Source organism: Oncorhynchus masou, chromosome 17, assembly GCF_036934945.1.
Source record: "Oncorhynchus masou masou isolate Uvic2021 chromosome 17, UVic_Omas_1.1, whole genome shotgun sequence".
Classification (NCBI taxonomy): Eukaryota; Metazoa; Chordata; class Actinopteri; order Salmoniformes; family Salmonidae; genus Oncorhynchus; species Oncorhynchus masou.
This window is the reverse complement of record NC_088228.1, coordinates 37,728,377-37,749,508: the sequence shown is the minus strand read 5'-3', so window position 1 is coordinate 37,749,508 and position 21,132 is coordinate 37,728,377. Positions and strand designations below refer to the sequence as shown.

Below are 21,132 nucleotides of genomic sequence, written 5' to 3'. Positions count from 1 at the left end.
GAACTCCTAGCGGTTAAGATGGCATTGAAGGAATGGAGACACTGGCTCGAGGGGGCTTCTCACCCGTTTCAAGTGCTTACGGACCACAAAAATCTGGAGTATATCCAGCAGGCGATTGAACTCTAGACAAGCTAGATGGTCTCTTTTCTTCAATAGATTCCAGTTTATCCTCACCTATCGGCCCGGGTCGAAGAATCTCAAACCGGATGCCCTGTCCCGAGTCTACGCTCCTGCCATTCGAGATGACACGGACATGCCTGTCCTTCCTGCTGCTAAGATTGTGGCTCCGATCTCGTGGCAAGTTGAGGATACCGTGAGACGTGCTCAAGCTAGCGAACCGGACCCGAAAGGAGGCCCTGCCAATCGGTTGTTTGTCCCCAAGGCAGTGAGGACTCAGGTCCTTCTGTGGGGGCACTCCTCTCGCCTCACCTGTCATCCGGGCGTAGGTCGCACCTTGGAGTTCATCCAGCGTAAGTTCTGGTGGCCTACCATAAGAGAAGACGTTGCCACTTTCGTCAATGCCTGCCCCGTGTGCTGCCAGGGCAAATCTTCTCACCTCCGCCCTCAAGGACTCCTTCACCCTTTACCTGTTCCCCACAGACCCTGGTCCCATATCTCATTGGACTTTATTACTGGACTTCCTCCATCCCATGGCAATACTACTATCCTAGTCATAATCGACAGGTTTTCAAAGGCGGCCAGGTTCGTCCCTCTGACTAAGTTACCTTCTGCCAAGGAAACGGCTGAGTTGGTAATTAATCATGTGTTCCGAGTCTTCGGCATTCCTCAAGATGTGGTTTCTGACAGAGGTCCCCAGTTCGCCTCAAGGTTTTGGAAGGCCTTCTGCCAACTCATGGGGGCTTCTGCCAGTCTATCTTCAGGGTACCATCCGGAGTCCAACGGCCAAACAGAGAGGATGAATCAAGAGCTGGAAACCACCCTCCGATGTATGACTCGTGACAACCCGTCCACATGGTCATCCTTTATTGTTTGGGCCGAATACGCGCACAACACCTTGCGCTCCTCCTCCACTGGTATGTCCCCGCACGAGTGTCAGTTTGGCTATGCTCCTCCATTGTTCCCGGACCAGGAGGCAGAAGTCAGAGTGCCTTCAGCCTTGAAGTTCGTCAGACGCTGTCGGCTTATGTGGAGGAAGACCCGTCTTAATCTTATGCGTTCCTCACAGAGGTATCAACAACAAGCCAACAGAGGCCGTCCCGGGCCTACCCTGCGCCCCGGCCAGAGAGTCTGGCTCTCCACAAGAGACTTACCTCTTGGAGTCTGCAAGCTGTCCCAAAATACATCGGTCCCTTCAAGGTTGCCAGGAGAGTTAACCCAGTTTCTTATCGCCTACACTTACCCAGATCCCTTAAGATTAATCCCACATTTCACGTTTCATTGTTAAAACCTGTTGTTTTTCTCCCCTTGTCCCGGCAGACAGACCTCCCCCTCCGCCTCGTGTCATTGGAGGCCAGCCGGCTTATACCGTCCACCGGATACTGGATTCCCGCCGGGTGCAGCGGTCCTGGCAGTATCTGGTGGACTGGGAAGGCTACGGTCCTGAGGAGCGCTCCTGGGTTCCTGCCAAAGACATCCTGGACCCTGACCTCATTCGTCAGTTCAGGGTCCTCCACCCTGAGAAGCTGGTAGGAACGTCGGAGCCGTTCCTAGGGGGGGGATTCTGTCAGGATTTGGCCAGGGTTGTTCCGGGTTTTGGTCAGTAGATGCCCCCATTGTGCTTTTTGTCCTTATGTTTTTCCCTTGATCCCCATTATTATTTGCACCTGTGTCTCGTTTCCTCTAATTGTATTTAAACCCTTAGTTTCCCTCAGTTCTGTGCTCTGTGTTTGTATGTTAGCACCCTGCCCTAGTGTTCTGTGTACTCTTGTCGATTCCGGGTGACGCTCTTGTGGTATTCTGTTTTTTGTTTTTGTTTATTTTTTGTGAGTTTCTTTTGGGGCCTTTTTGTGCTTTTCCTACCACCTTTTGGATTTGCCTTTTTTTTGTATTTAAGGATTTTTTCTTTATTAAATACACCGTCTTAAGTACTGCTGTGTCTGCCTCATCTTCTGGGTTCTGCTGACTATTCGTGGCTCAGTTGGTTAAGTGACTGTTTCTCACTCCGGAGACCCAGGTTCGAAACCGGGTCCTGACAACACCTGGAGGGGGTGGAGACAATCACAAGGACAGGTGAAACAGATCAGGGCATGACACTTGGTTGTTCCAAACTTCTTCCATTTTAAGAATGATGGAGACCACTGTGTTCTTGGGGACCACCAATACTGCAGAATTGTTTTTGTGGTACCCTTCCCCAGATCTGTCCCTCGACACAATCCTGTCTCAGCACTCTCCGGACAGTTCCTTCGACCCAATGGCTTGGTTTTTGCTCTGACATGCTCTGTTAACTGTGGGACCTTATATAGACAGGTGTGTGGTGGCTAGTGTATTTACGGACATATTCAATCAATCCTTATCCCAGTCTGCTGTTCCCACATGCTTCAAGAGGGCCACCATGGTTCCTGTTCCCAAGAAAGCTAAGGTAACTGAGCTAAACGACTACCGCCCCGTAGCACTCACTTCCGTCATCATGAAGTGCTTTGAGAGACTAGTCAAGGACCATATCACCTCCACCCTACCTGACAGCCTAGACCCACTCCAATTTGCTTACCGTCCAAATAGGTCCACAGACGACGCAATCGCAACCACACTGCACACTGCCCTAACCCATCTGGACAAGAGGAATACCTATGTGAGAATGCTGTTCATCGACTACAGCTCAGCATATAACACCATAGTACCCTCCAAACTCGTCCTCAAGCTCGAGACCCTGGGTCTCGACCCCACCCTGTGCAACTGGGTACTGGACTTCTTGACGGGCCGCCAGCCAGGTGGTGAGGGTAGGTAACAACATCTCCACCCCGCTGATCCTCAACACTGGGGCCCCACAAGGGTGCGTTCTGAGCCCTCTCCTGTACTCCTTGTTCACCCACGACTGCGTGGGCACGCACGCCTCCAACTCAATCATCAAGTTTGCGGACGATACTACAGTGGTAGGTTTGATTACCAACAAAGACGAGACGGTCTACAGGGAGGAGGTGAGGGCCCTCGGAGTGTGGTGTCAGGAAAATAACCTCACACTCAACGTCAACAAAACAAAGGAGATGATTCTGGACTTCAGGAAACAGCAGAAGGAGCACCTCCCTATCCACATCGACGGGACAGTAGTAGAGGGTAGTACGTTTTAAGTTCCTCGGTGTACACATCACGGACAAACTGAATTGGTCCATCCACACAGCCAGCGTTGTGAAGATGGCGCAGCAGCGCCTCTTCAACCTCAGGAGGCTGAAGAAATTTATCACCAAAAGCACTCACAAACTTCTACAGATGCACGATCGAGAGCATCCTGTCAGGCTGTATCCCCGCCTGGTACGGCAACTGCTCCGCCCACAACCGTAAGGCTCTCCAGAGGGTAGTGAGGTCTGCACAACGCATCACTGGGGGCAAACTACCTGCCCTCCAGGACACTTACACCACCCGATGTCACAGGAAGGCCATAAAGATCATCAAGGACAACAACCACCCGAGCCACTGCCTGTTCATTCCAGAAGGCGAGGTCAGTACAGGTGCATCAAAGCAGGGGCCGAGAGACTGAAAAACAACTTCTATCTCAAGGCCATCAGACTGTTAAACAGCCACCACTAACATTGAGTGGCTGCTGCCAACATACTGACTCAACTCCAGCCACTTTAATAATGGAAATTGATGAGAATTGATGTAAAAATGTATCACTAGCCACTTTAAACAATGCCACTTAATATAATGTTTACATACCATACATTACTCATCTCATATGTATATGTATATACTGTACTCTATATCATCTACTGCATCTTGCCATCTTTGTGTAATACATGTATCACTAGACACTTTAAACTATGCCACTTTATGTTTACATACCGTACATTACTCATCTCATATGTATATAGTGTACTCTATACCATCTACTGCATCTTGCCTATGCCGTTCTGTACCATCACTCATTCATATATCTTTATGTACATATTCTATATCCCTTTACACTCGTGTGTATAAGGTAATAGTTGTGGAACAGGATGCACCTGAGCTCAATTTCGAGTCTCATAGCAAAGGGTCTGAATACTTACAGTACCCGTCAAAAGTTTGGAAACACCTACTCATTCAAGGGTTTTTCTTAATTGTTAGTATTTTCTACATTAAAAAATAATAGTGAAGACATCAAAACTATGAAATGTCACATATGGAGTCATGTGGTAAACAAAAAAGTATTCAACAAATTCAAATATATTTTAGATTCTTCAAATTAGCCACTCCTTGCCTACATAAAGTAGCATAAAATAACCCACCAACCTGAACTGTTGAAGGTAGACACCAAACCAATGTTCAAATGTTCAGGCTATCCTGACTTCTCATTATTAAATGTTTATCAAATCTAACTATATACATTTGCATTATCAGCATAAAATTGTCACCCCCTGATCTGTTTCACCTGTCCTTGTGCTTGTCTCTACCCCCTCCAGGTGCCACCAATCTTCCCCATTATCCCCTGGGTATTTAAAGCTATGTTTTCTGTCTGTCTGTGCCAGTTTGTCATGTATGTTCCAAGTCAACCAGTGTGTTTTTCCCCGTGCTCTTGCCTTTTCTATTCTCTTTTGCTAGTCCTCCCGGTTTTGACCCTCGCCTGTTTTCTGGACTCTGTACCCACCTGCCTGACCATTTTGCCTGCCCTGACCTTGAGCCCGTCTTCCACACAGTACCTCCTGGACTCTGAACCGGTTTTGACCTTTTGCCTGTCCACGACCATTCTCTTGCCTACCCCTTTTGGATTATTAATAAATATCAAAGACTCAAACCATCTTCCTCCTGTGTCTGCATCTGGGCCTCGCCTTGTGACCTTATAAAAATAACCCACCAACAGCTGTTGAACCGTTCAAGCTCGAGACACCAAACCAACTTTTACATGTTAAGGCTATCCAATCAATCAGCCAATTAATCAATACATGTTTAAATCTACCTACTTTTTCCCAGCTATTTTTATTTTTTATTTTATTTCACCTTTATTTAACCAGGTAGGCTAGTTGAGAACAAGTTCTCATTTATAACTGCGACCTGGCCAAGATAAAGCATAGCAGTGTGAACAGACAACACAGAGTTACACATGGAGTAAACAATTAACAAGTCAATAACACAGTAGGAAAAAAAAGGGGAGTCTATATACAATGTGTGCAAAAGGCATGAGGAGGTAGGCGAATAATTACAATATTGCAGATTAACACTGGATTGATAAATGATCATGAACAGGTAGAGATATTGGTGTGCAAAAGAGCAGAAAAGTAAATAAATAAAAACTGTGGGGATGAGGTAGGTGAAAATGGGTGGGCTATTTACCAATAGATTATGTACAACTATAACCAGACACTACCACTACTATACAATCTAGCAAGCACACCATATTTTCTTCAAGAAATGTACTTTTCTAGTAAAAAAATGGCTCTCAAAAATGTTGAAATTTGATGTACATCTATGCATTAATGAATGAATCATAAAACCTAACTACATAATGGCAATGTCAAGACTAGATCAAGATGTAGTCTAGGCCAATTCACATAACAGGTGAATTAATGCATACTCCTATTGAATATGTTAATGCATTGAGTTGAACTTGTTTTGGTTGATTTCACGGATCTACAGATGATAAACAATCTATTTCCCAGTGTTTTCCACCAGCGCCGGTTACACACATTTTCATCCGGGTACTTTTCCCATTTAAATTAACTTGGACACTTTTTAACAATTCGCAAGTCAGAAAAAAATTCAGCTGCGCACTCTCTCGCTACAACGAACTATATAAATTATCTATGCTACTTTTGAATACGGAAGACCTCTCCCGCTAGAACGAACGATAGGCATATGCATCTTCTAGCTATCTATTGATAGGACAGGCACCTGTCAGTCTGCTGTCTGTTCCGCCTTCCGGTACTCCGTGTGTGTTGTGTACAGTGAGGTTTGCAGGCTAATTTATTTTCACGTAGGAAGAGAGCATGAAGCTCCTTCATCGTCCGTGAGTCAATTTGCACGTCCCGTATAATGTGGTAACGACGAGTCGAAATCCGCTAAGCCTATTGTTTTCTGGCACCATTTATTCATTTGAGCGTGTTTCATATCCACGAAGCGCTGGCGTATAGGCTTACTGTGATTTGATTGACGAACAGGAAGCTTGACTCGTTTCTAAATGGTGTCGAATTGACTGAATAAAGTCCATTTCATATCGTCGCCATTCATACATCATACAACGTAGTTATATGTCAATGGTATTGCATCGCGACAAGTCAACTCAAGAGCTAGTTAGTATTTTCGGTATGAAGTCAATCATGACTTGCCAGACAATGACGTTAAAGTGAGTGACTCGTCAGTAGCCTACCGAATCGCATTTGTAAGAGGTCATTTGGCTCCTTAATTTGCATACTAGTACGCTTTTGGGCGATTATCTGCAGATACATTATGAAAACGTTCAATGAAGATAGTGAATCATCCTCACTGCAGGAACAATATTTAGGCTGGTGGAGCGATATCCCCACTCTGGTCGAAAATATGATAAAAGAAAATTGTTTTAAAAACTAATAATACTATATGGTATTTTCTAAGATATTGATATAGGTCTACTAATTGAATCAACGTGTTGACAATGGAGTAGTAAACTGCTGCTTTCTGTGTAGCAAAGCCCACAATTAACACCTGCATCATTCCTCAATCATACCTGTAGTGCAGATAGCTGACAAAATGCCTCTTAAAAGGAACCTTGAAGCCTGTGGAAGTTAGCAGACTCTTACAAGGTTCTTTATGAAGAAATCTGTGGGTTAGTTAAACACATTTTCAATTTTTTTTAATGACACTGCTATTCACAAAGAGTTGCAGACACATGTTGAAATTATTTCACTAATTTAACTGACACGCATTTATCTCTTAACACATATGGGCCCAAAACCTAATTGAGCATCTGTTTTATTTTAGTCCCATTTTTCCATTTGATAACGTTTTAATAAAACACTTAATTTGAAGAACAAACATACTGTAATTGTGGCAATTCATATCTTGCAGTAAAATTATTTAACCTCAACAGAAGACAGGTTAAATGTAAAAAAAAAAGAAGTTTTAATGTTCTCTTAGAAAATAGCCATGATCATATAGGCCTAGATGATATCCCCTAAAATGAACAATACACTGAATGTATACATTTTCAGTCATTTTAAATTGTAAACATGATACCGCAACGCATTTTTTTAAATCTGGGAGGGAAACTCAATCATTTCGGTGTGTTTCAGATGGAATCAAGGCAGTGGAATGTAACAGAGGGCACCAAAATAAAGCTGGTTTGGCCCAAAAAAAACATTTTAAGTTCTCATTTTTCAGAGGGGGGTTACGGGTACAAAAACAGTCATATAAATGCAGACAAAGATAACCCATCCACCCACCCTCCCGCTTCCCAACAATGTTCTCTCTAAGCTGCGCATGTGCAGCCCATGCAGAGAAGCAGCAGATTGAACTTCACTCAACTTTCTTCACACAAGTTTTCTCCTTTAGTTAACACTATAAATGTTTCGCACTACTGTGGGAATTGTGCTCAAAGAAAAACAGTATTTCAATGTAACATACCGAAACAAAACAAACTATGCAAGATTTAGTATGCAAAACTAACTGCGAGAGATTTTCTTGTAGGTAGAGCGTATTGGAGTAGGATTCTATTGCTTTGACAGGCATGACTCAGACCGGTGCACCATAACCAATCAGAGCTGCATTTAGCCAATGTGCCATATATGGATCTGTGCCATTCACTTTGAACTGGACTGTGTTGATAGCATGAGTGGTTGTGAGTAGATGTGTTTGTTTTGATATCAAAGTGAGAGCTGCATGTAGCCACCTGTGCACATTTGTTCATATTCTTTGCTAGTTAGTGAGTTATTAGCCTACTTATTTCTAGTCAACAATTGGGGAGTGATTTATTCCTAAACAAGCACAAAATGTGTGCATTTCAAATCTATCTTTGAAAAGCAAGTCAGGTAAACAGCTTTTTTATGTCTTAAAGGGGCAGTGTTGTATTTTGAGACAGTCTTGAGAAAGCTAAGTAGACAATGGGCAAAGGGTAGTGTAATTTGTCTGTTTCTCTAATAATGGTGTGAGAATAATCATCCTAACCAACTTGCCCTCTAAATACACCGCTGCTGTCTTCAACCAAGATCTCAGCGATCACTGCCTCATTGCCTGCATCCGTAATGGGTCAGCGGTCAAACGACCTCCACTCATCACTGTCATCACTCATAAAAGCCTTCCTAACCATCTTAAATAAGCATGCCCCATTCAAGAAATTTAGAACCAGGAACAGATATAGCCCTTGGTTCTCCCCAGACCTGACTGCCCTTAACCAACACAAAAACATCCTATGGCGTTCTGCATTAGCATCGAACAGCCCCCGTGATATGCAGCTGTTCAGGGAAGCTAGAAACCATTACACACAGGCAGTTAGGAAAGCCAAGGCTATCTTTTTCAAGCAGAAATTTGCTTCCTGCAACACTAACTCAAAAATGTTCTGGGACACTGTAAAGTCCATGGAGAATAAGAACACCTCCTCCCAGCTGTCCACTGCACTGAAGATAGGAAACACTGTCACCACTGAAAAATCCACTATAATTGAGAATTTCAATAAGCATTTGCGGTCATCCCCCTCTTCAAAGGGGGGGACACTCTTGACCCAAACTGCTACAGACCTATATCTATCCTACCCTACCTTTCTAAGGTCTTCGAAAGCCAAGTCAACAAACAGATTACCGACCATTTCGAATCTCACCATACCTTCTCTGCTATGCAATCTGGTTTCAGAGCTGGTCATGGGTGCACCTCAGCCACGCTCAAGGTCCTAAAAGATATCTTAACCGCCATCGATAAGAAACATTACTGTTCAGCCGTATTCAATGATCTGGCCAAGGCTTTCGACTCTGTCAATCACCACATCCTCATCGGTAGACTCGACAGCCTTGGTTTCTCAAATGATTGCCTCGCCTGGTTCACCAACTACTTCTCTGATAGAGTTCAGTGTGTCAAATCGGAGGGTCTGCTGTCCGGACCTCTGGCAGTCTCTATGGGGGTGCCACAGGGTTAAATTATTGAACCGACTCTCTTCTCTGTATACATCAATGAGGTCGCTCTTGCTGCTGGTGAGTCTCTGATCCACCTCTACGCAGACGACACCATTCTGTATACTTCTGGCCCTTCTTTGGACACTGTGTTAACAAACCTCCAGGCAAGCTTCAATGCCATACAACTCTCCTTCCGTGGCCTCCAATTGCTCTTAAATACAAGTAAAACTAAATGCATGCTCTTCAACCGATCGCTGCCTGCACCTGCCTGCCTGTCCAACCTCACTACTCTGGACGGCTCTGACTTAGAATACGTGGACAACTACAAATACCTAGGTTTCTGGTTAGACTGTAAACTCTCCTTCCAGACCCACATCAAACATCTCCAATCCAAAGTTAAATCTAGAATTGGCTTCCTATTTCGCAACAAAGCATCCTTTACTCATGCTGCCAAACATACCCTTGTAAAACTGACCATCCTACCAATCCTCGACTTTGGCGATGTCATTTACAAAATAGCCTCCAATACCCTACTCAACAAATTGGATGCAGTCTATCACAGTGCACTTCGTTTTGTCACCAAAGCCACATATATTACCCACCATTGCGACCTGTACGCTCTCGTTGGCTGGTTCTCGCTTCATACTCGTCGCCAAACCCACTGGCTCCATGTCATCTACAAGACTCTGCTAGGTAAAGTCCCCCCTTATCTCAGCTCGCTGTTCACCATAGCATCACCCACCTGTAGCACGCAGTCCAGCAGGTATATCTCTCTGATCACCCCCAAAACCAATTCTTTCTTTGGCCGCCTCTCCTTCCAGTTCTCTGCTGCCAATGACTGGAACGAACTACAAAAATCTCTGAAACTGGAAACACTTATCTAGCTTTAAGCACCAGCTGTCAGAGCAACTCACAGATTACTGCACCTGTACATATCCCACCTATAATTTAGCCCAAACAACTACCTCTTTCCCTACTGTATTTATTTTATTTATTTTGCTCCTTTGCACCCCATTATTTCTATCTCTACTCTGCACATTCTTCCACTACAAATCTACCATTCCAGTGTTTTACATGGTATATTGTATTTACTTTGCCACCATGGCCTTTTTTTGCCTTTACCTCCCTTATCTCACCTCATTTGCTCACATTGTATATAGACTTGTTTATACTGTATTATTGACTGTATGTTTGTTTTACTCCATGTGTAACTCTGTGTCGTTGTATGTGTCTGCTTTGCTTTATCTTGGCCAGGTCGCAATTGTAAATGAGAACTTGTTCTCAACTTGCCTACCTGGTTAAATAAAGGTGAAATAAAAAAAAATGAAATAAAATAAAAATAATGATGCATTTTATTTTGTAAAGTGGTTTCTTGCATCAAACCCAACATTTTCAGTCACCTTGTCTGAAGGACAAGTGGATAACCAGGTTAATGTCAAGCCCGGCATGTTCTTTTCTTCTCTAAAGTCTCATGAAATGTAGGCTTACATTGAACACCACACATTGGCTGCTATTGACAGAACTAGTTGTTACGGAGTCTAGTTGATAGGTAATCGACTCGCTGGACTGTTCCCCGGACTCCAGTTGTATGGATTTGTACAACGCACTAACAAGGCTATTGAACCTGACATTGGTGTCTTAATTTATCCAACATATCATACCGAAACACTAGTACCAAACCGTTGTTCTAGCTTCGGTGTACAGTGCAACACTAGCCTGTGTGTGCGATCCATTATTCTCACAGGTTCACGTTTTGAGGGTATTGAGATAAACAGGCCTTTCCTTTCCTGATTCATCATCTGTAGGTTGGCTCTCTGGTGGAGGAACACAACGCAGGCTGGTGGTGCCAGTCACTCTGCCACTGCGTCACTATGATCAAGCCCTCTGTGAGTCACGTTGGGGAACAAACTGTCTCACAAGTCATCCTTGCAGATACACCAGCCTCCATTATGACTGTGTGTGTGCATGCTTGTGTAATACCTTTGTTAGAACCAAGTATTTTGTTTATTTGTTATAATTACATGGTAATGTATAAGTGAATAGGTTGGTTTACTTTTAAGTTTACGTTTTGACCAATAAGGTCACTTGTTAAGCTGTGGCCAATGGGAGAGTTGACCTGGTTAACGGGAGGCCTGGGGGGAAAAAGAGAGGGAGAGAGAAGTTGAGAAAAGGATGGACATTACATTATGACCCTTGGTGAAGAAAAATAATAAAAGAAGACGATAAAAATAGAACCAAACCCATACCTACCGAGTTTTGAAGGGAAATACCGATTTTATTTTATAAGAGAGTTGTTATAATTTTGTTAAGAAATACTTAGTAAAGACTGAATCTACCGTCTCATCGTGGAGGTATTTGACAGCCTTGAGGTTAGCCTAGAATCGTGTCAAACCCGAGAGAGAATTGCTTGGGAAAGATTAACGAGTTCATGTTCCCATGGGATATCGGTTACTGCTAAAGAGTACTGTCTGCATTGATAGCGTTGCTTGCTGTGGATCTTGTGAGGGAATCTGCACAGAACTGCCACACTTCGCTGAGGGAATATCTACGAGTCGTGAGTAACCACAACGGTGGGGTGCTTCTGGACTGTATGTGTGTCGTCATTCTTTTTTATAGCTCCAACGCGCGCTAGCGAAGTTAAGCAAGCTTGAAATAATTTGGACATGGGTTGTGCACGACTCATTGGGGTTTGTTATTTTTTATTTATTCTGATGTGGTGCATTGGAAATGTAATAATACACATCTTGAACCTTATGTACGTGGCCTTGGTGGAGTCATTTCCTGTTTCAATTTCATTTAATGCATGGGAAAGTATATCCTTATACAATAACAAAAATCTATAATCATTCCATCTGAAGTTAATACCCTAGTTGTCATCACCCTAGATAGTTTACAATGGGGATTCTTATTTGAGATAAGTTAAGTTAGTATCGTAAGTTAATATCGTGAGAGTCAAATTCGAGCCTGGTGAGAGGGTTACACTTGCATTATCAAGTGTAGTTTATGTGAGTGGGCGAGTGTAAATATGAATATAGTTGTTATTGTGTGGATGTTGTTCTTTGGCCGTCTCTTTCTCTGTCTTTCTTCTGAGTTCCGAGGTCAGGTCACCTGCTTGGACCAGGTACGGGTCGATAATTAATTTGGATGAGTTGGGAGGGATCAATAAGGTCTGGAGCAGTTCCCCGAGAAGGGAGGGAGGACAGACAGGCAGTGTGTCGGGGTGCGCCTCATCAGCAGGTTTCGTTGGGCTTGGTTTACTCGGAGAGGATGCAGCTGTTCACATTCCCTCTGGAGGGCACCGCACCGCCCTGTGTGTGTGGATCTATTGTGTGTGTGTGAGAGAAGTGTGTGTGTGTGTGTGTGTACACCTTCTCAATTTCCCTGACAAAGTTCAACACCTGAGTCAGAATTCATGAAGCCTGTGCAACGAACCTTGCTGCTTTCTTACCTTGCTCTACTCCCCGCCCCTCCCTGAATGTCAAATCAAATCAAATTTATTTATATAGCCCTTCGTACATCAGCTGATATCTCAAAGTGCTGTACAGAAACCCAGCCTAAAACCCCAAACAGCAAGCAATGCAGGTGTAGAAGCACGGTGGCTAGGAAAAACTCCCTAGAAAGGCCAAAACCTAGGAAGAAACCTAGAGAGGAACCAGGCTATGTGGGGTGGCCAGTCCTCTTCTGGCTGTGCCGGGTGGAGATTATAACAGAACATGGCCAAGATGTTCAAATGTTCATAAATAACCAGCATGGTCGAATAATAATAAGGCAGAACAGTTGAAACTGGAGCAGCAGCACGGCCAGGTGGACTGGGGACAGCAAGGAGTCATCATGTCAGGTAGTCCTGGGGCATGGTCCTAGGGCTCAGGTCCTCCGAGAGAGAGAAAGAAAGAGAGAAGGAGAGAATTAGAGAACGCACACTTAGATTCACACAGGACACCGAATAGGACAGGAGAAGTACTCCAGATATAACCAACTGACCCTAGCCCCCCGACACAAACTACTGCAGCATAAATACTGGTGGCTGAGACAGGAGGGGTCAGGAGACACTGTGGCCCCATCAGAGGACACCCCCGGACAGGGCCAAACAGGAAGGATATAACCCCACCCACTTTGCCAAAGCACAGCCCCCACACCACTAGAGGGATATCTTCAACCACCAACTTACCATCCTGAGACAAGGCTGAGTATATCCCACAAAGATCTCCGCCATGGCACAACCCAAGGGGGGGCGCCAACCCAGACAGGATGACCACATCAGTGAATCAACCCACTCACCTTGCCACTCCTGGGCCAGACTACACTCAATCATATGACCCACTGAAGAGATGAGTCTTCAGTAAAGACTTAAAGGTTGAGACCGAGTTTGCGTCTCTGACATGGGTAGGCAGACCGTTCCATAAAAATTGAGCTCTATAGGAGAAAGCCCTGCCTCCAGCTGTTTGCTTAGAAATTCTAGGGACAATTTGGAGGCCTGCGTCTTGTGACCGTAGCGTACGTGTAGGTATGTACGGCAGGACCAAATCAGAGAGATAGGTAGGAGCAAGCCCATGTAATGCTTTGTAGGTTAGCAGTAAAACCTTGAAATCAGCCCTAGCTTTGACAGGAAACCAGTGTAGAGAGGCTAGCACTGGAGTAATATGATCACATTTTTTGGTTCTAGTCAGGATTCTAGCAGCCGTATTTAGCACTAACTGAAGTTTATTTAGTGCTTTATCCGGGTAGCCGGAAAGTAGAGCATTGCAGTAGTCTAACCTAGAAGTGACAAAAGCATGGATTAATTTTTCTGCATCATTTTTGGAATTTTTGCAATGTTACGTAGATGGAAAAAAGCTGTCCTTGAAATGGTCTTGATATGTTCTTCAAAAGAGAGATCAGGGTCCAGAGTAACGCTGAGGTCCTTCACAGTTTATTTGAGACGACTGTACAACCATTAAGATTAATTGTCAGATTCAACAGAAGATCTCTTTGTTTCTTGGGACCTAGAACAAGCATCTCTGTTTTGTCCGAGTTTAAAAGTAGAACGTTTGCAGCCATCCACTTCCTTATGTCTGAAACACATGCTTCTAGCAAGGGCAATTTTGGGGCTTCACCATGTTTCATTGAAATGTACAGCTGTGTGTCATCCGCATAGCAGTGAAAGTTAACATTATGTTTTCGAATAACATCCCCAAGAGGTAAAATATATAGTGAAAACAATAGTGGTCCTAAAACGGAACCTTTAGGAACACCAACATTTACAGTTGATTTGTCAGAGGACAAACCATTCACAGAGACAAACTGATATCTTTCCGACAGATAAGATCTAAACCAGGCCGGAACTTGTCCGTGTAGACCAATTTGGGTTTCCAATCTCTCCAAAGAATGTGGTGTTCGATGGTATCAAAAGCAGCACTAAGGTCGAGTCGCACGAGGACAGATGCAGAGCCTCGGTCCGATGTCATTAAAATGTCATTTACCACCTTCACAAGTGCCGTCTCAGTGCTATGATGGGGTCTAAAACCAGACTGAAGCATTTCGTATACATTGTTTGTCTTCAGGAAGGCAGTGAGTTGCTGCCCAATAGCCTTTTCTAAAAAATTTGAGAGGAATGGAAGATTCGACATAGGCCGATTAGTTTTTTATATTTTCTGGGTCAAGGTTTGGCTTTTTCAAGAGAGGCTTTATTACTGCCACTTTTAGTGAGTTTGGTACACATCCGGTGGATAGAGAGCCGTTTATTATGTTCAACATAGGAGGGCCAAGCACAGGAAGCAGCTCTTTCAGTAGTTTAGTTGGAATAGGGTCCAGTATGCAGCTTGAAGGTTAGAGGCCATGAATATTTTCATCATTGTGTCAAGAGATATAGTGCTAAAACACTTGAGCGTCTCTCTTGATCCTAGGTCCTGGCAGAGTTGGGCAGACTCAGGACAACTGAGCTTTGAAGGAATACGCAGATTTAAAGAGGAGTCCGTAATTTGCTTTCTAATAATCATAATCTTTTCCTCAAAGAAGTTCATGAATTTATCACTGCTAAAGTGAAAGTCATCCTCTCTTGGGGAATGCTGCTTTTTATAGTTTGCTTTGCGACAGGAATTTCGGATTGTTCTTATTTTCCTCAATTAAGTTAGAAAAATAAGATGTCAGATGATACAGACTGACTCCTGTTTCCTACCTCTTTAGGGCTGTACTACGTGGACTCAGAGGGGAACCGTGTGTGTGGGGACCTATTTGCGGTGGGCCCTGGCTCCATGTATGCGTATGGAGTGGTGGACAGCGGGCTGAGACAGGGTATGTCTGTAGAGGAGGTGTGGGAGTTGGGCCACAGAGCCATCTACCAGGCCACATACCGAGACGCCTATAGCGGAGGACAGGTCAATCTGAACCAGGAAGACGTATTGAAGCTGCACCACCAATACCAGGAACAGAACATATAGAGAGGGGAAGGAGGGATGGATTCATTTCACGAACAGTTTGCTGCAGTTCCCACACACAACGTGTTTCAGAAAGGGGGTGCCGTTTTCTGGTGAAGAGGCTGATGAGTCAAATCCCTCTTACTCGGCGTAGGAATAGTCTGCATCTCTTACAACGTTACAGATCTACCTTCTAACAAAAACTGGGAAAGCAAATCTTTTCTCAGTAAACCTTTGATGTTTTTGTAAACAGGAAATGTGTTTTTATTTGATTTAGGTCCTCTTGTTTTTTCTCCTGTGTTTACTGTAGATGTGTATTTTATTCATATACACAACACATTCTCACTTCTGTCATTTGATCTTTTTCTTCTTTTCTCCATCCCTTGATATAGCTCCTTTCCCCATTTTCTGTTGGTATTTTGTCATCTGTTGAGATCCTGGGGTATTCTGTTCCTCAACCGACAGCTATAGCTCTCACCCTGCTCTGTGATCATTGGGGAGTAGCTGCAGTGTTTACCTTTCAACTATAGGAGTTGCTAATTACATATCTATCACTAATTGTGCTTCCTGTGTGGAAAACGGTATATTTTCCCCCTCACTTAACTTCCCTCCAATGGTTTTATATATATTTTTTTCATTAATTGGAAGGGAAATGTATTTTTTTTTATTTCTCTCCGACACACTTAGCTTCTCAATGCTAATGTTATATGTCGCTCTGTCCCTGTGCTTTACAATGTAATGATCTGCGCGGGGCTGTGTGAGTCCCTTCAGTGGTTTTATGGCGGGAAATAAACACTAATAAAACCGATTGGTAGCCGTCGAAGCCCCTGCACCTTCCAGCCATGGTTAAAAACTAGTTTCACAGGTGAATAGTTAGCAGATGGAATATAAATGGGATTTCAATAAATGTAAATGAGCCTTCCTTTCCAGCTCTCTGCGCTGAGTAAATGAAGAGATGAGAATTACACCATGGTGGACCCACACAATCACAATGGCAAGCTGGAATCATACAGAGCACTTAACTTACTGGTAAGTAGACCACTTTGATATGACACTGAAAGGTAATGTGGGTATAGACTATTTTAAGGATAAGTGCAGGATTTATAATACATGATTCAAGTATTAAACTAATGTTGGTCTTCTCTTTCGAGCATGATGAGCTTTCTTGTATGGAAGAACTGGAATGGAAGGCTTATACAACCTGTAGCCAGCCATGACCGGAGGTCTTCACCCATGGTATAGGGCCATTTGGCTCTCAATGTCTGACATTTTTCAGTGTCACTACCTCCGTTATGATTTGCTCTCTCCACTCTCGCAATGCTTTTAAAATCGACTACTGGATTGTGACATCGGGGGATGGCGTGACAAATGGTGAAAATAACATTGTTTGAACCTAAATGAGAGCGAGCATTTAGAAAAAGACCAGCTGGCGATATTGGAAGGTGCCAGCATGATGATTTTCAGTGTCAGAAAATAACCTCTGTGCCCACGTTATGCCATCTGTCAGGTGGTCATATGTGATTTTGGTCTCAGCCACTCGATCTGATTAAGGCCAAGACTCCTGGGGGAGGAGAGTCTTGGATGAGCACAGATCCACTTCAAACTTCATGTTTATCTAAAACCGTTATCCCATTGAAGGTGTGAGCTCCAAGATCATAGAGAAAAACACAAAGATACACGAGTGTGTTCCGTCGGTGATGATTGAGTGTACCAAAGTAATAGCTATTAATTTCTCTCATCCTGGATGCTGTACGTACATCAACCAAACAAATGAGAAGTGCTATTTGGCTGAGGTAATGTTTCTGGGCGCGCTGTCTCGTGTCCACCCCGAAGGCCCTTGGGGCGTCGTGTAATCAGCGTGCTCGAGTCCTTAAACTCATGCCAGTTTCGAGGGATAATTGTGTTCGTGCTTTTTTGCGCATCCCTATCATCGGTCGCGCAAGAGGCTGCTGCTCTCGCCTCATTTGAGAGGTGCCGTTTTTCATCCCTCTGGGCTCGGCAGTGGCGGCTGCTGCTGCGCGGTGTCCTCTAGCCTGTTTTTCCCCTCTCCTGGTTTTGGCAATGGCTTTCCCATCAATTCATTTGGCTGCACGAATGAATAAAGCCTCACTGAGATAAACATTGGCGGTCTCTACGTGCAGTCTGACAGGGCCGGTCCCTTCTCGAGTCGGGTCCTTGTCCTTTCTAGGCACTTAGAGTGGGTTGCTGCCACAGTTGCTGCTGCATGTTGCTCTTGATGATGGTGATGGTGATAATGATAGCTCCACTATTAGCACAGCGTGTCCCAGAGGAGCCCCGGGGCTCAGGGCTGTTTGGCCCTTGTCATGACACCTGACTGTATAAATGTGGCATGTCTGTTTTATCGTCAGCAGCATAAGGGCCTCCCGGGCATACAGATAGGGGGTCAAAAGGAGCCCCTAAAGACATGGCAGTAAGAGTGATGGTCTCTGCCACGGCCAGTCCACTTACTCCTATGTGGCACTTGTTTATTTTTATTGCTGTTGTCCTTTTAATATGTGGCGACCATCATGCCCTGTAGGACTGGAGAGTGGATTGCGTCTCGATTCTGTTTTTGTTTTTTCAGGCTATCAAGAGAAATTTTGAGAGCCTGCTGGTTTTAGCGCTTGGTATTGTTTGTATGTACTAGCATTTGTCAGGACGACACATCGTTTAAGTTGTTGTGTGTCTGACCTTGTATGTGGGGGTGTGCACCAAATTCAAATGTCTTTTTAGAATTTTGTATATGCTACATGGCAGTGTGGTGTACAGAGCACCGTGTTCATGTATCCAACATCAAAAGACTAGTTTATGACATACACGATTAAATGATTTCACTTTAGATTCTCGTTATGGAAATAGGCTCGCTCTCTGCCTGCCTGCATGTATCTGGGGGAAGTAAAGTACAGTGCTTTTGGAGGTTTGAAATTTCTCGAAGGACTGCAGGGTTTTTGACATTCATTGCCAGGCCTCTGCAGACCCATCTCAGCCAGAGCCAGACTCTGCAGCGAGGCGTGAAGTCCTCTCTCTTCTCCTAGATTTCCACTTAATCTCCCCCAGGGCGACCTCGGTCCATCGCCCACCTCCCCCTCCACCAACCCCGCAGGTCCATTCAGGCCCAGCACGATCAATGCCATCTCCCTCTGGCCTGAACGCCCGCCCAGTACACCAGTGGAAGGGGAGGCATTAATTAAACACCTCAGAGCTCATTACTCAGGCCCAGCCCCTCGGCTTCGTGCCTGTTTACTGACTCTGCAATTGTAATTCAGGCTGGAAGTGGATGCGAGGGTAATGAGAGAGGAGGGGAGGACGCCATTGACAGATGATCCGGAGGGATGGACGTGGCAATGGCACTGCCGACTAACACAGGCTCTAGTGGCTTGGACGGCGTGATTGACAGATGTTCTAGGGTTCTGTGTAAGTACCCACTCACACAGAAAGTAATATATGATCATGTATGGCACCCTACTCCCTATATAGGGCACTACTTCTGGTCAAAAGTAGTACCTACACTATAGTGTAGGTTATAGGGTGCCGTTAGAGACTGACTGTTCTACGAAGCGGACATCAGGTAACTCATAGAAGCTTAAATTGCAGTGTGTGTCCTACATTGACTCTGCGTCTGACACTCTAATGACACTAAACAATAATGAAGGAATAATGACGGACTCCATGGCTTTTCTAAATATTACAAAGTCCCCATAGAGGAGTCGAGTAATGGAACACACAACACTATACATTGTAGAGATTGTAAAAATACAATTAAAAATTAAAAAGGAGAAAAAAAAGGAAAACAATAAAATACAATTGATAAAGAAATTAACTACAAATACACTACCATTCAAGACAGAGAATGTTGTAAAATAATTTGTATTCGAACTTCTATTAATAGTATTTATAAATAGATAAAAGACAGCATCAGAAGAAAGGATAATTATTGAAATCATACATCTTCAAATATATGGAACTGGAACAGAAAAGTACTCAAAAGCCTAAAATAAGGTAGAAATCAACATGGTACGGATACAAAAGACAGCCAACAGAGGACATAGAAGCCACAGTCTGTCTGTATGTACAGGTGTATTGTGATAGAAGGTGGGGGTGTGTGTTGTTTTTGTGTTTGGAAAAGTGAGTGCAAAAGGAAAATGGTTGCAAATGCCAGAGCCCATGTGTGTCTGCGATTGGGAGTTGTGACCGAGAGAGCTTTCCATTTTCTGCGGACATGGGATATACTGCACATTTGAACATAAATCATAACAATAGGTTATTTATCGTCCTATCGTGATGGAACAGTCCCCAACCCTATACCCTAGACACCCAACTGAGCGACCCATACACCAAGGAGAAGTCCTTATCTGTTTTATAGGCCTACTGCAAGTAGCCTATACGTAGCTAAGATAGAAAGATAAATGCAGTCAGAGACTCACTAAAGCAGCACTGCCCCTTCAAGAGTGTGTGGCTGCCTGGCAAAGTTGGTCCGACAAAGCCAATGTCTCACCAATTATGCTCACCGGGTGGGTGAGCATAATATACAATACAAGGACATTCTCAAAGCTGCTAAGAGAACCTTGATTACTTTGTACCTACCCAGTAGGAATTCCAGTGAGGTGCCCCCACCCAGGTAGTGGCAGTGATGCCAACACTAGCTGCAGTAACCCATGGGGAGGGGGTCACACTCAGACAATCAGAGAGGGGGCAAATTATTGTGGCCCCGGTGGCACAAAATGATCAAATGTCTGACTGCACAGAGATCTTTTTATTTAACTCGGCAAGTCAGTTAAGAACAAATTCTTATTTACAATGACAAAACCCGCACAATGTTGGGCCAATTGTGCACCTCCCCTATGGGACTCCTAGTCACGGCCTGGATGTGATACAGCCTGGTTTCGAACTAGGGACTGTAATGACATCTCTTGCACTGAGATGCAGTGTCTTAGACGGCTGCGCCACTCAGGAGCCCAAGGTACTTGGGAAATGGTCCCGATGGGCCAATAAGTTTGGCCCGTTAATGTTGTAAATTACACCCAACTTATTGTGGGAAGCTTGTGAAAGGCTACCCAATACGTCTGACCCAAGTTAAACATTTTAAAGGCAATGCTACCAAATACTAATTGAGTGTATGTAAACTTCTATGCCAATGGGAATGTGATGAAAGAAATAAAAGCTGAAATAAATCATTCTCTCATTATACTATTATTCTGACATTTCACATTCTTAAAATAAAGTGGAGTTTTTACTAGGATTAAATGTCAGGAATTGTGAAAAACTGAGTTAAATGTATTTGGCTAAGGTGTATGTAAACTTCCCACTTCAACTGTATAACCCCGCTATTGTTATTTATCGCTGCTCTTTAATTATTTGTTATTCTTATCTCTTACTTTTTTGGGGGTATTTTCTTAAAATTACATTGTTAGTTAAGGGTTTGTAAGTACGCATTTCACTGTAAGGTTGTATTCGGCGCATGTGACAAATACAATTTGATTTGATTTGAATGTGCCTCGGGGCCCCAAATGCCGTAGTCCGGCCTTGCCTTGCCCTTTGCTCTCTGTTCTTGTCTATTCCTTTTGACAGTTGGA

The 21,132-nt window shown here is 43.9% G+C and overlaps 1 protein-coding gene across 1 annotated transcript in view; it reads left to right on the top strand.

Annotated features, from left to right (window-relative positions):
- LOC135558268 (proteasome subunit beta type-5-like) overlaps window positions 1-15,583 on the top strand; it is a 62,877-nt gene extending 47,294 nt beyond the window's left edge. Inside the window, exon 4 of the mRNA XM_064991986.1 lies at window positions 15,330-15,583. Within this exon, the coding sequence (XP_064848058.1) occupies window positions 15,330-15,583 (254 nt within the window). The remainder of the gene's footprint in view (window positions 1-15,329) is intronic.
- The last annotated feature ends 5,549 nt before the right edge of the window (window positions 15,584-21,132 follow it).